At 41.9% G+C, this 14,009-nt stretch overlaps 2 protein-coding genes across 4 annotated transcripts in view; one reads left to right on the top strand and one right to left on the bottom strand.

Moving 5' to 3' along the window:
* The window catches only part of MASTL (microtubule associated serine/threonine kinase like), a 34,509-nt gene extending 22,507 nt beyond the window's left edge, over positions 1-12,002 (top strand). Inside the window, exons 10-13 of one of the 3 annotated variants that reach the window (XM_030798884.1) lie at positions 2,354-2,368; positions 5,785-5,898; positions 6,311-6,412; positions 11,539-12,002. In XM_030798884.1, the coding sequence (XP_030654744.1) occupies positions 2,354-2,368; positions 5,785-5,898; positions 6,311-6,412; positions 11,539-11,696 (389 nt within the window). In that variant the 3' untranslated portion in view covers positions 11,697-12,002. The remainder of the gene's footprint in view (positions 1-2,353; positions 2,369-5,784; positions 5,899-6,310; positions 6,413-11,538) is intronic. The other 2 variants (XM_012502766.2, XM_030798885.1) reach the window with 2 other exon arrangements.
* Positions 7,966-14,009, bottom strand: part of ACBD5 (acyl-CoA binding domain containing 5) — a 60,778-nt gene continuing 54,734 nt past the window's right edge. The window contains exon 13 of the mRNA XM_030798891.1: positions 7,966-9,423. Coding sequence (XP_030654751.1) covers positions 9,384-9,423 — 40 coding nt within the window. The 3' untranslated portion in view covers positions 7,966-9,383. The remainder of the gene's footprint in view (positions 9,424-14,009) is intronic.

Below are 14,009 nucleotides of genomic sequence, written 5' to 3'. Positions count from 1 at the left end.
CTTCTTAATGGGCACCAGTGATTTCCTTATTGTCAAATCCAATTGTCTCTTCTCATTCCCCTGACCTCTGTTGCTGCTCTTCAGTTCCTTCCTTACCTCTTCTAAATATAGTTCTTGGAGATTCTGCCTTTACCCTTTTTGCCCTACATGTGCTCCCTGTTCATCTCATCACTCCTATGACGTCAGTTGTCACCTCCATGTTGATGATTCCCAAATCTCTGTCTCTAATCCTGACTTTCTCTAGGCAGCAGACAGACAGCCAATCTGGCTATTCAGTATTCTACTGGTCTTTCAAATGTTGGGTGTCAAAACTGGACTTGTGGGGCCTAGTGCTGTGGCACATGGCTATAATCCCAGCACTTTGGGAGGCCAAGGTGGGTAGATCACTTGAGGTCAGGAGTTCAAGACCATCCTGGCCAACATGGTAAAACCCCATCTCTACTAAAAATACAAAAATTAGCTGGGTGTGGTGGTGTGCATCTGTAATCCCAGCTACTCAAGAGGCTGAGACAGGAGAATCGCTTGAACCTGGGAGGCGGAGGTTGCAGTGAGCCAAGATCGTGCCACTGCACTCCAGCCTGGGTGACAGAGCAAGACTCCGTCTCAAAAAAAAAAAAAAAACAAAAAAAAAACTGGGCTTGTTATCCAGCTAGCTCTTCCTCTGTTCCCTACCTCAGTTTCGTCACCTTCATGGTGACACAATCTTTGTTCCTACATTCAAGCATTTAAATCCAGCCAATTAGATCTCTGCAGCATTTCACCTCTCATTTTCTTCTCTGCCACTGTTCTCTTTAAGAACTCATCTTTCTCTTTTATTATTTTAGTGCCCTTCTATCTGATCTCTTCAACTTCATGTTATTATCAATAATCATTGCCACCAGATTTTTCTTCCAAAACCATCACATGGCTTATTCTATTTCCCTTCTCAGAAAACTACAGTGGCTCCCTCTTAGCTGCTAAGTAAAACCCAAATTGATCATGACATTTGAGGTTATAGCTCTCATACCAGCCTTGTCTCTCAAAGAGTCTCTTTATATGCCTTATGTTCCCATTCCATTTCTTAAATACATTTAATTTTCAGGTCTTCCCCATTTTGCTTGTGTATTAAACCTTATTTGAGCAAAGCCAGTTTCCTAGTATCTTCCAGTCAAATTCCTTCTCATTTCATCATTTCAAATGTTACCTCTTCCATAAAGCATCCTTTGATCAACTACTGGAAATTATTCACTTCTATGTTACCTTATTAGAAACTGTTTAAAATTTATGCCATTCTTCCTGTGTTGTAACTAATTGTTAATTTATCTCCACTACAAAAGCTTAAGAAAACTTCTTGAGGAGACTGAGTTTTCTTTCTTTTTTCTTTTTTTTTTTTTTTTTGTTTTGTTTTGTTTTTTTTTTTTTGAGACAGTCTCAGTCTGTTGCCCAGACTGGAGTTCAGTGGCACAGTCTTGGCTCACTGCAACTCCTGCCTCCTGGGTTCAAGCAATTGTCTGCCTCAGCCTCCCAAGTAGCTGGGATTACAGGCACCTGCCCCCATGCTCGGCTAATTTTTGTATTTTTAGTAGAGATGGGGTTTCACCATCATGGCCAGGCTGGTCTTGAACTCCTGACCTCATGATCCACCCAAAGTGCTCAGCCTCCCAAAGTGCTGCGATTACAGGTATGAGCCACCACACGCAGCCAAGAGTGTGAGTTTTCTGCCTTCTACATAGCACTCCTGAATTCCTTGGAAGCACTCAGTAACTGATATTAATAATCTCTACAATATTGGAAATAGACACATTTAATGTTCCTCTTTCTCGCTTAGCCAAAGCAAATAAATTCCTATGAGCACTGATTTTTATATAGTGCCTCTTTTGCTCTGTCACAGATTTGCTAGCCCATTTTCTGTATTATAATTTGCATTATCTCTAACTTAGGACACAGTGTGAAAGTAAGCTTCAAACATAAAGATGTATTTTATAGCATCTTGCCACTATTTTAGTGAGACATCTAGTTCCCTCAGCTAAACAACATGCTGACAACATGCTGAGGCCCAACCATGACCTTCTTGATGCCCTTCCATCTTGCCTCTCAGCCGAGATGAGCCAGGGACTCTGTCCTGAGTTTTCCGTAACTTTATGTGCACCTTTTTGTTTCAGCTTAGTGTGTTAAAATTGTCTGTATCGTCTCTCCCAGAGTAGGCTGGTTTCTCTGGGAAAAGAGATTTTTCTTAATCGTCTTGATTATTTTGTTCTGGTAACTTGATCATCATCTCACTATTTAACCGAAAATTCCCAGTTCAGTGAATGATGAGGGAAGGGACTCTAATAATTTTAATACAGTGTACCTAACTCTGTTTTCTTACATGCAGGATTTCTGACTTCCGGTGAGTGAGCTTCTCTATAAAGTAATGCGGCAAAGCACATTAAACTGAACAGTCAAAGTATAACTAGATCACATTGCATAAAAAACTATTTTTCCTTTTAGCTTACTTGTGAAATACAAAAATGAACTGTCTTCTGTTTTCTGAGCAGCAAGACAGAGAGGTGGTTCTTCTCTGTGAAAAGAAATATAGGCCTGAGGCATTTTTCATCAACTTTTAAAGGTAGCACAGAAGGAAGATGCAGTCTTTTTTATTATAACAGAAGAAATAGTATTGATACGGCCGGGCGCGGTGGCTCACGCTTGTAATCCCAGCACTTTGAGAGGCCGAGGCGGGTGGATCACGAGGTCAGGAGTTCGAGACCACGGTGAAACCCCGTCTCTACTAAAAAATACAAAAAATTAGCCGGGCGTGGTGGCGGGCGCCTGTAGTCCCAGCTACTCGGAGAGGCTGAGACAGGAGAATGGCGTGAACCCGGGAGGCGGAGCTTGCAGTGAGCCGAGATTGCACCACTGTACTCCAGCCTGGGCGACAGAGCGAGACTCCGTCTCAAAAAAAAAAAAAAAGAAATAGTATTGATACAAATATTAAAAATGGCTGGGCACTGTGGCTCACGCCTGTAATCCCAGCACTTTGGGAGGCCGAGTCAGGCAGGTCACCTGAGGTCGGGAGTTCGAGACCAGCCTGCCCAACATGGCGAAACCCCATCTCCACTTAAAAAAAGGATAAAAATTAGCTGGGTGTGGTGGCTCATGCCTGTAATCCTAGCTACTCAGGAAGCTGAGGTAGAAGAATCACTTGTACCCAGGTGGCAGAGGTTGCAGTGAGCTGAGATTACGCCACTGCACTCCAGCCTGAGTGACAGAGTGAGACTCCATCTCAAAAAAAAAAAAATTAACAACTAAAGAAGGGCTCTAATTTTCCAAATCTTTTAATTTTATTATCATTAGAAAATAAAAAAGTGTAACAATGTCAACATATCCCTATAAACTAAAGGAATGAGTTTTGAATTAGAAAGCCAGCAATGTAAAACAAATCTGTTCTTTTTCTGTGGCTAATAACATATAATTGCAAAGTTTTATTCCATTATGTGATCTTATTAGACTTTGACTTAAGTATATGGGTATGTGTGGCATATCCATGGAGAAATCATGTATTTTTTTTTTTTAACACAAGTATATTTTGGCTGAGCTGGTAAAAGGGGTCTAATTTCTAACCTAAGTAAAATAAGTAAATTTTTTTTTTTCTAATTCCTCCCTACTTTTCTGTTATTTGGTTACATTATCTAATCCATTGGGATAATTCTTTCTCAGTGCTGCTTGAAAGGCCTACTAACTGAGGTGGTTTGTATGTTTTTATAGTATTATAGAAATAGAAGCCTATAGAATATTTGCATTTTGTATTCCTTTAAGGGAAGATGGGATTATATGGCTTGCAGGTAAAATGGCACTCTAAATGCATGCAGCTATTTTTCCTAAGATCAGATTCCACAATGCTTTCCTAGTTGTCTTAAAATGGAATGGTGGCAGTTGTTTAACCACAGTAAAGAATTTTGTGAAGTTGTCTTTAAAGAGTAACTTTCAGGCAAATTTAGCAGTAGACTAGGATTCCTATTGTTAATTTATATTGAAGTTATCCATTTTTGAACTAAAATTAACCTTTTCTTAGGAAACACTTTGTTCATAGAACTAAAGTATAACCAGTTTATAGTTTATAAGATCATATTTAAAATAATTGTTAAAAACATCTTTGTGGCCAGGTGCAGTGGCTCATGCCTGTAATCTGAGCACTTTGGGAGGCTGAGGTGGGTGGATCGCGAGGTCAGGAGATCAAGACCATCCTGGCTAACACAGTGAAACCCTGTCTGTACTAAAAATACAGAAAAAAATTATCTGGGCATGGTGGCGGGCGCCTGTAGTCCCAGCTACTCAGGAGGCTGAGGCAGGAGAATGGCGTGAACCCAGGAGGCAGAGCTTGCAGTGAGCAGAGATTGCACCACTGCACTCCAGCCTGGGTGACAGAGTGAGACTCCGTCTCAAAAAACAAAGAAAAAAAGTTTTGTATATAAATTTTGCATCCAATGAATATTTTATTTAGAAATCAGTTTTACCTATATCTTAAGACATCTCCTACTTACCTCTTGAAACCATAGTTTAAGTGAATATTCTTTGTTAAACTAATTTGTCCCTCTCTGTTCCTAAAAGGAATAAAGCCACATTAAAATATTCTGTAATTAAGGCCTTCCCTAGTTACCAGGCTTTCCTCCAATTACTATAAATGTTGCTGCCTTATCTCATACCTTGTGTGGGATACAGAATAATCATGTAAATGTTTACATTTCCTCATATGAAATTGAGTAGTAGTCTGCCTATTTTAGAGAATAATTTTAGGATGTAGGATACATAACATATCCAGAATATCAGAAATTATTAATAAATGAAAAAAATGGCTTTATCTTCTCTTTAACCAGCTGTGGTAATTGGTAATCTAAACTTCTTGGAAAATAAAGAGGAAAGCAGTTATCGCATTGCCCAAGTGAAAACAATGTGGGTTTTTGCACTTTTGATTATGCCGAAATGTTCATATACTAATGTTGCAGATAGTGACTATCTGGGGCTGATGGTGTGGGCAATAAAGGAATTGACGAAGACAGTTGTAGGTAAAGAAAGGCAAATTTATTAGACGATGTAGGAAAATACATTGTAAGGATGTAACGAGCAAGTCACCAAGAGGGGAGCTGATTACAAGGAGACAAAGGCTTGCTAGGGATGTTATAGGATGGTGCTTGTGCCGGAGAAGGCTACGTGCTATACTGATAATGCCAAGGTTGCAGTGAGCTAACTCGCATTTTTCTTTTCTTTTCTTTTCTTTTTTTTGAGACAGAGTCTTGCTCTATCGCCCAGGCTGGAGTGCAGTGGCATGATCTCGGCTCACTTCAACCTCTGCCTCCCAGGTTCAAGCAATTCGCCTGCCTTAGTCTCCCCAGTAGCTGGGATTACAGGCATGTGCCACCACGCCTGGCCAATTTTTATATTTTTAGTACAGACAGGGTTTCACCATGTTGGCTGGGCTGGTCTTGAACTCCTGACCTCAGGTGATCCACCCTCCCCAGCCACCCAAAGTGCCAGGATTACGGGTATAAGCCACTGCGCCCAGCTCTACCTTGCATTTTTCTATCAGTCAAGGGTCTGGTGATAGCTGGGCACAGGACAGTTGTGAGTTATTTGTACAGGAGGGCTATGCATCCTGGACCATGAGGAAAGGCAGACTTGCAGCTTATCTGCTTTTTCTTTTTGCTTCCCCCTGGTCCTACCAGCCTAACTCGTTTTCCCTAATTAGGACTCCACAATTAATATTTCTGTTCATCAAATATTTGTAGAGAATGCTTGCAACTTTAGCTATTTCCTCTTGAATTACAGGTCCTGCAGTAGACTGGTGGGCACTTGGAGTTTGCTTGTTTGAATTTCTAACAGGAATTCCCCCTTTCAATGATGAAACACCACAACAAGTATTCCAGAATATTCTGAAAAGAGGTGATTCTTTTTCTCCTATTAAGATAGTCATTTACTGGCTGGGCATAGTGACTCGTGCCTGTAATCCCAGCACTTTGGGAGGCCAAGGCGGGTGGATCGCCTGAGGTCAGGAGTTTGAGACCAGCCTGGCCAACATGGTAAAACCCCGTCTCTACTAAAAAAAAATACAAAAAATTAGCCAGGCATGTTGGGGGGCGCCTGTAATCCCAGCTACTCGGGAGGCTAAAGCAGGCGAATCGCTTGAACCTGGGAGGTGGAGGTTGCAGTGCGCTGAGATCACGCTATTGCATTCCAGCCTGGGTGACAAGAGTGAAACTCCATCTCGAAAAACAAAAAAAAGTAGTCATTTATCTCTGGATACTATTATTTTGAGCAGTGATAAACAAGTTTATTTGTATATGTATAATTTTAGATATCCCTTGGCCAGAAGGTGAAGAAAGGTTATCTGATAATGCTCAAAGTGCAGTAGAAATACTTTTAACCATTGATGATACAAAGAGAGCTGGAATGAAAGGTATGGTTTTCTGTTAATACACTGTTTTACCATTGATTTGTTGCAGATGGTGAATATTTATAAAAATAGCAACTTCTGGCCGGGCGTGGTGGCTCACGCCTGTAATCCCAGCACTTTGGGAGGCTGAGGCGGGCTAATCAAGAGGTCAGGAGTTCAAGACCGGCCTGTCCGATATGGCGAAAGCCCATCTCTATTAAAAAATACAAAAATTGGCCGGGGGCCGGGCGCAGTGGCTTATGCTTGTAATCCCAGCACTTTGGGAGGCCGAGGTGGGCGGATCACGAGGTCAGGAGATCAAGACCACGGTGAAACCCCGTCTCTACTAAAAATACAAAAAATTAGCCGGGCGTGTGGCGGGCGCCTGTAGTCCCAGCTACTTGGAAAGGCTGAGGCAGGAGAATGGCGTGAACCCGGGAGGCGGAGCTTGCAGTGAGCCGAGATTGCACCACTGCACTCCAGCCTGGGTGACAGAGCGAGACTCTGTCTCAAAAAAAAAAAAAAATTGGCCGGGTGCGGTGGCTGACGCCTGTAATCCAAGCACTCTGGTAGGCCGAGGCAGGCAGATCACGAGGTCAGGAGATCAAGACCATCCTGGCTAACATGGTTGGTGAAACCCCATCTCTACTAAAAATACAAAAAAGTAGCCGGGCATAGTGGCGGGCACCTGTAGTCCCAGCTACTTGGGAGGCTGAGGCAGGAGAATGGCATGAACCCGGGAGGCGGAGCTTGCAGTGAGCCAAGATTGTGCCACTGCACTCCAGCCTGGGCAACAGAGCGAGACTCCCTCTCAAAAAAAAAAAAAAAAATACAAAAATTAGGCCCAGCGTGGTGGCGCGCACCTGTAGTCCCAGCTACTCGGGAGGCTGAGGCAGGAGAATTGCTCCAACCTGGGAGGCGGACATTGCAGTGAGCAGAGATCGCGCCACTGCATTCCAGCCTGGGTGACAGAGACTGTGTCTCAAAAAAAAAAAAAATCAAGTTCCAATATAATACTACAGATAATCTGACGGCTAAATTGGTACAAAGATAATTCGATTTATTTCTCCCCTCTAGGTATGCATTGATATATTGGTCCTTATTCTACATGAAAATTCAATGTGTCACATGGTAGAAGAGGCAAAAAAAAATTTAGTGTGGTCAAATGGCAATACTGTATTCATGCATTAAATTTTATTAATCGGTGGGTATGGTAGCTCATGCCTATAGTCCTAGCACTTTGGGAGGCTGCAGCTGGCAATCGTTTGAGTTCAGGAGTTTGTGTCCAGCCTGGGCAACATGGTGAAACTCTGTCTCTACAAAAAATACAAAAAATAGCCAAGCAAGGCAGTGCACACCTGTAGTTCCAGCTACTTGGGGGCTTAGGCAGGAAGATTACTTGAGCCCAGGCAGTCGAGGCTACAGTGAGCCATGTTCACGCCACTGCATTTCAGCCTGGGAAACAAAGTGAGACTCTGGCTCAAAAAAAATTATTAATTTCAAGTATCTAGAACAATCTTACCTCTTTTTTTTTTTTTTAACATACATTATTATTGCTATTTATTTACTTAGAGACAGTGTCTCACTATGTTGCTTAGGCTGGTCTTGAACTCCTGGGCTCAAAGGATCTTCCACCTCAGCCTCCCCAAAATGCTGAATTTCAGGTGTGAGCCACCCATGCCTGTCCTAAAACAATCTTGTTAGTGTCTCGGGTTTTTCATAGCCTGATAAAGTTAAGGAAATACAGGAAATCTTTTTTTGTGAAACCCTCTGTTCTGTAATTTCTTAAAACAAATTTATTTTCCCTAATCTTGCTAGACAGATGTTCTGTAATTTCTTATTGCTTCATTTTTGATACTATTATTTATTGATAAATGTACTGGATCCTAGGTTGGCTCAAGACAAACTTGGTATATTATAAACCACTCAGTAGTTTTCTTAATGCAGGAGTATATTAAACCCGAATTTGGAAACTAGTAAATCTCGTTAGCAGCTGCCTTAAAATTCTTTTGTTGTTGTCGTTGTTGTTGTTGAGACAGAGACTTGCTCTGTCACCAGGCTGCAGTGCATGCAGTGGTGCGATCTCGGCTCACTGCAACCTCCGCCTCCCAGGTTCAAGTGATTCTCTTGCCTCAGCCCCCCAAGTAGCTGGGACTACAGGCATGCGCCACCACGCCCAGCTAATTTTTGTATTTTTTAGTAGAGACGGGGTTTCACCATGTTGGCCAGGATGGTCTCGATCTCTTGACCTTGTGATCCTCCTGCCTCAGCCTCCCAAAGTGCTGGGATTTTAAAATTCTTTTTGTAACGAGGTATGGTAATATAGAGAAAAGCATTATGTCCCAAAATGCATTTCTATGTCAAGTAGGATGTATTCAGGAAAATGAGCTTCAGAAATGTGTCATTTGCATCAGCTTCTAGGTGTTCCCTGTAATAATTTCTTTCTTTTTTTGGTTTTGGGATTTTTTTGAGATAGACTCTGGGTTTGTCGCCCAGGCCGGAATGCAGTAGCACAATCTCGGCTCACTATAACCTTCTGGGCTCAAGTGATTGTTCCACCTCAGCCTCCCAAGTAGCTGGTACTACTGGTGCACACTACCACACCCAGCTAATTTTTGTATTTTTAGTAGAGATGGGGTTTTGCTGTGTTGCCCAGGCTGGTCTTGAACTCCTGGGCTCAAGCCATTTGCCCACCTTGGCCTCCCTAAGTACTGGGATTACAGGCATGAGCCACCACGCCTGGCCCAGTTTGTTTACTCACTGATTTAACCAATCCTATAGAGTGCCTTCTAGGAGCTAGGTGACATTGCTTCAGGCCCTGGGAATACCCTAGGGATGATCTAGACTCAGATCCCTGTCCTCGTGGAACTTACATTCTAGTGGAAGGAGAGACAGTGAAGTTACAGACACAGCATCATGGTAAATACTAGGAAGAAAAATAAAGCAGGGTGAGAGGATGAAGTGATGGCACGAGACCTCTTTTTAGACAGTGTGGTCAGGAGGACCTCTGTGAAGAGGGGCATTTGAGCAGAAACCTGTGTGAAGTGAGGGAGCAGACATTTGGAAACTCAGCTCTAGCTTTTTCAAGGCACTTCAGACTGAGATTATGCTACTTAAAACATATAAACACACACACATTTCAACTTCCGATGCTGTACATTGGATTTGGACATACTGAGTCCTTGTAGTATTATTTCAGAATAGATATGAGTGTCTGAAAGCAACATATTGGTCAGATTGCCATTATAAAAAACACTATCACTCATAAGAAAGATTTTTTTTTTATTATTTTTTTGAGATGGAATCTCGTTCTGTTGCCCAGGCTGGAGTGCAGTGGCATGATCTCGGCTCACTGCGGCCTCAGCTTCCCAGGTTCAAGTGATTCCCCTGCCTCAGCCTCCCAAATAGCTGGGACTGCAGCTGTGTCCCACCAAGCCTGGCTAATTTTTGTATTTTTAGTAGAGACGGGGTTTCACCATGTTGGCCAGGCTGGTCTCGAACTCCTGACCTCAAGTAATCCAACCACCTCAGCCTCCCAAAGTGCTGGGATTACAGGCGTGATCCACTACTCCCTGCCCCAAAGAGCATACTTTTATTTTACTAGGTAGAAGGAAATAGGAACAATGACAGGTAATGAAATGGCAATAAAGAAGTGAGGAAGGCTTTGAAATCTTGTAAGCAGAGCAGCTCAGTGATATAGAGCTTCCAATGTAGCCATATGCTAGAAGTCAACATGTTATATAGATGCAAGTCAGTGAAATCAAGGAAGTCAAAGAACCATGAAGAGAACGTGTCAGAAGTGTCATCGGTATCTACCTTGAAGTCACCATGAAGGATAAGGATGGAGCACAGGGAAGAAAGGGAAAGGAGGGTGAGCTTCATGCTAAAGCTGTCTAGGGCAATAGATACTGCTAAGGAGTGTGGTGATAGAAACAGGTGGCAAGGCCTTAGAGTAAAAACTGGAGCATTCATCATGGAAGATCAATGGCATGGAAGGTTTATCAAGGAGCAGAAAGTAGGCCACACTCTCTTCCCCTGAGTCAGGGATTCTTTAACAAGATGCAGGCAGGGCGGGCACAGTGGCTCACACCTATAATCCCAGCACTTTGGAAGGCCAAGGTGGGCAGATCACCTGAGGTCAGGAGTTTGAGACCAACCTGGCCAACATGGCGAAACCCCGTCTCTACTAAAAATACAAAAATTAGCTGGGCGTGGTGGCGCATGCCTGTAGTCCCAGCTACTTGGGGGGCTGAGGCAGGAGAATCACTTGAACCTGGGAGGCGGAGGTTGCAGTGAGCCGAGATCGCACCACTGCATGCACTGCAGCCTGGTGACAGAGCAAGTCTCTGTCTCAACAACAACAACAACAACAATGACAACAACAACAAAAGAATTTTAAGGCAGCTGCTAATGAGATTTACTAGTTTCCAAATTAGGGCTTAATATACTCCTGCATTGAGAAAACTATTGAGTGGTTTATAATATACCAAGTTTGTCTTGAGCCAACCTGGGATCCAGTACATTTATCAATAAATAATAGTATCAAAAATGAAGCAATAAGAAATTACAGAACATCTGTCTAGCAAGATTAGGGAAAATAAATTTGTTTTAAAAAATTACAGAACAGAGGGTTTCATAAAAAAAGATTTCCTGTATTTCCTTAACTTCATCAGGCTTTGAAAAACCCGAGACACTAACAAGATTGTTTTAGGACAGGCATGGGTGGCACACACCTGTAATCCCAGCTACTCGGGAGGCTGAGGCAGGAGAATCGCTTGAACCCGGGAGGCGGAGGTTGCAGTGAGCAGAGATCGCGCCACCGCACTTCAGCCTGGGCAACGGAGCGAGTCTTCGTCTCAAAAAAAAAAAGCTGTGAGAAAGATAGGCTTCTAAGTTAAGGCAAATCATTCATTCTGTCATTAAACAAATACAAACCAGGCACCTGTCATATGCCAAGTGATATTCAAAATGGCCCATGTAGACCTTTGTGAAGTATGTGGCCTAACAGACATTAAACAAACAAACGTCTGTGAAACTGACATAATAAAGTAAGGTAAGTTTTATGTGAGACATTCTCTTTTTGTAATAATTCCTGTAAAGCAGTACTTAGGTAATGATATCATACTGTTTTGTTTTCTATTTTTCCTAAGAGCTAAAACGTCATCCTCTCTTCAGTGATGTAGACTGGGAAAATCTGCAGCATCAAACTATGCCTTTCATCCCCCAGCCAGATGACGAAACAGATACCTCCTATTTTGAGGCCAGGAATACTGCTCAGCACCTGACCGTATCTGGATTTAGTCTGTAGCACAAAAATTTTCCTCTTAGTCTAGCCTTGTGTTATAGAATGAGCTTGCATAATTATATACTCCTTAATACTAGATTGATCTAAGGGGGAAAGATCATTATTTAACCTAGTTCAATGTGCTTTTAATGTATGTTACAGCTTTCACAAAGTTAAAAGGCTGAAAGGAATATAGTCAGTAATTTATCTTAACCTCAAAACTGTATATAAAGCTTCAAAGCTTTTTTCATCTATTTATTTTGTTTATTGCACTTTATGAAAACTGAAGCATCAATAAAATTAGAAGACACTATTGAGGGTGAGCCACTAGCTTGATTTTCTTTCTCCTCTGATTTCAGTTCACTGTTCAGTTTAGTATTAAAATAACGAAATAATCATACAGTTCCATTTGACTGTAATTTACCTGCATATGATTACCTTCAAAAGCTGTGTTCTTGAGGGCAATCATTTGAGGGCAATCATTTAAGGCCATACTTGTGAACTCAGAAATGCAGCTGGAAGGCCGGGCGCAGTGGCTCACGCATGTAATCCCAGCACTTTGGGAGCCCGAGGCAGGCTGATCTTGAGGTCAGGAGTTCGAGACCATCCCAGCCAACATAACGAAACCCCCATCTCTACTAAAAATACAAAAATTAGCCGGGCATGGTGGCAGGCGCCTGTAGTCCCAGCTACTCTGCAGGCTGAGGCAGGAGAATTGCTTGAACCCAGGAGGAGGAGGTTGTGGTGAGCCAAGATCACGCCACTGCACTCCAGCCTGGGCAACAGAACAAGACTCCGTCTCAAAAAAATAAAGGCAGCTGGAAAATTCCTTCGCTTAGTAACTCCTTTGGGGAATAAGGAATAAACAAAAAGACTAAGGCTTTCGCTTACTTTACTAATGATACAGTTTTGCCACCTTGATTTCTGTTGGTGTGTAGTCCACAATATGTATTTGTTTTAAATAGTACTGGAGGCCGGGTGCGATGGCTCATGCCTGTAATCCCAGCACTTTGGGAGGCTGAGGCAGGCAAGTCGCTTGAGGCCTGGAGTTTGAGACCAGCCTGGCCAACGTGGCAAAACCCTGTCTTTACTAAAAATACAAAAATTAGCCAGGTATGGTGGCGCACACCTGTAGTCCCAGCTACTCAGGAGGCTGAGGCATGAGAATTGCTTGAACCTGGGAGGCAGAGATTGCAGTGAGCTGAGATCACATCACTGCACTTCAGCCTGGGCAACAGAATGAGACTCGGTCTCAAAAAACAAAATACTACTGGAACAATTAGGTGTGATATAATGTAGCAATTTGAATAGCTTGTTCAATTTTCATAGAAAATGTGATGCTTTACGTCTTATTGTCATTTATTTAAAACATGCAACATTATCAGAAACAGACTGATCCTTAAAAAACAAAACAATTTTCTTTTGCTTAATAAATATAACTATCACAAGTACATTATCTGTCAACATCATTCTTTTCAACAAAGCGAGACCCCATCTCTGAGGGAAAAAAAAACTTGTTCCTTTTGCACATCGTGTTTAGTGTTTTTACTTTCCATGACCATCCCAATAAACAGCCCTGTTATAATGTAGTTGACAAAATGTACAAATTTAAAATGGTTACAGTGAAAGATACACCATTATAATTAGTGCTATATAATTGAATCCATGGGTTAATGGTTTTACTGAGCTTGTTTTAGTAATAACTACTTAGATTTAATGGTCACTTCTAGTAAAATGTTCAAAATACAGTTGTTAAAAACTTTAATGTGAATTACATCTTTCCCTTAAATTAGGCAAAAGCATAGAATTATCTATTATCCTTTTATGGTATTTGCCAGTAGTAGAAAGAAAAAAAGTTTTGGAATCAAACACAAATTGTTGAAATCACTGCTCTGCCACAATAAAAGGCCTCTGGCAAGTTAAACTGAGCTACTGATGACTCACTGTATAGTGGGGATTAATAGTGATTAATTTGGAGAGTTGGAATGAACAGAGTAGATTAAGGAACAAGCAAATTTAGTTGCTACCCAGGATATTAACCTTAACAGGGACTTGAAAACATTCCTGAATAATCGGGGAAATGTTCTCTGAGCATATTCCCAATGCAGAAGACAATGGCCTTGAGTGGAAAGTTACAAACACTGTTTACCAGCAGATCTAGCATGTGAAGCTATAGTCACTTGAAATTCAGCCACAGGTAAGGCATGCTGTAATGGTATTTATTGGGAACAGGTGACTTAAAATCTAAATTTATACCTGTCAAGATGTAGATTCAGACACTTGCTAGGGAAAAACCTAAGAGGAAAGAACAATGGGAAAAGGAATGGTTTTGACAGC

This window comes from Nomascus leucogenys, chromosome 18, assembly GCF_006542625.1.
Source record: "Nomascus leucogenys isolate Asia chromosome 18, Asia_NLE_v1, whole genome shotgun sequence".
NCBI lineage: Eukaryota > Metazoa > Chordata > Mammalia > Primates > Hylobatidae > Nomascus > Nomascus leucogenys.
Note: the sequence above shows the minus strand (reverse complement) of the source record. Positions and strands in the feature narration are given on the sequence as shown.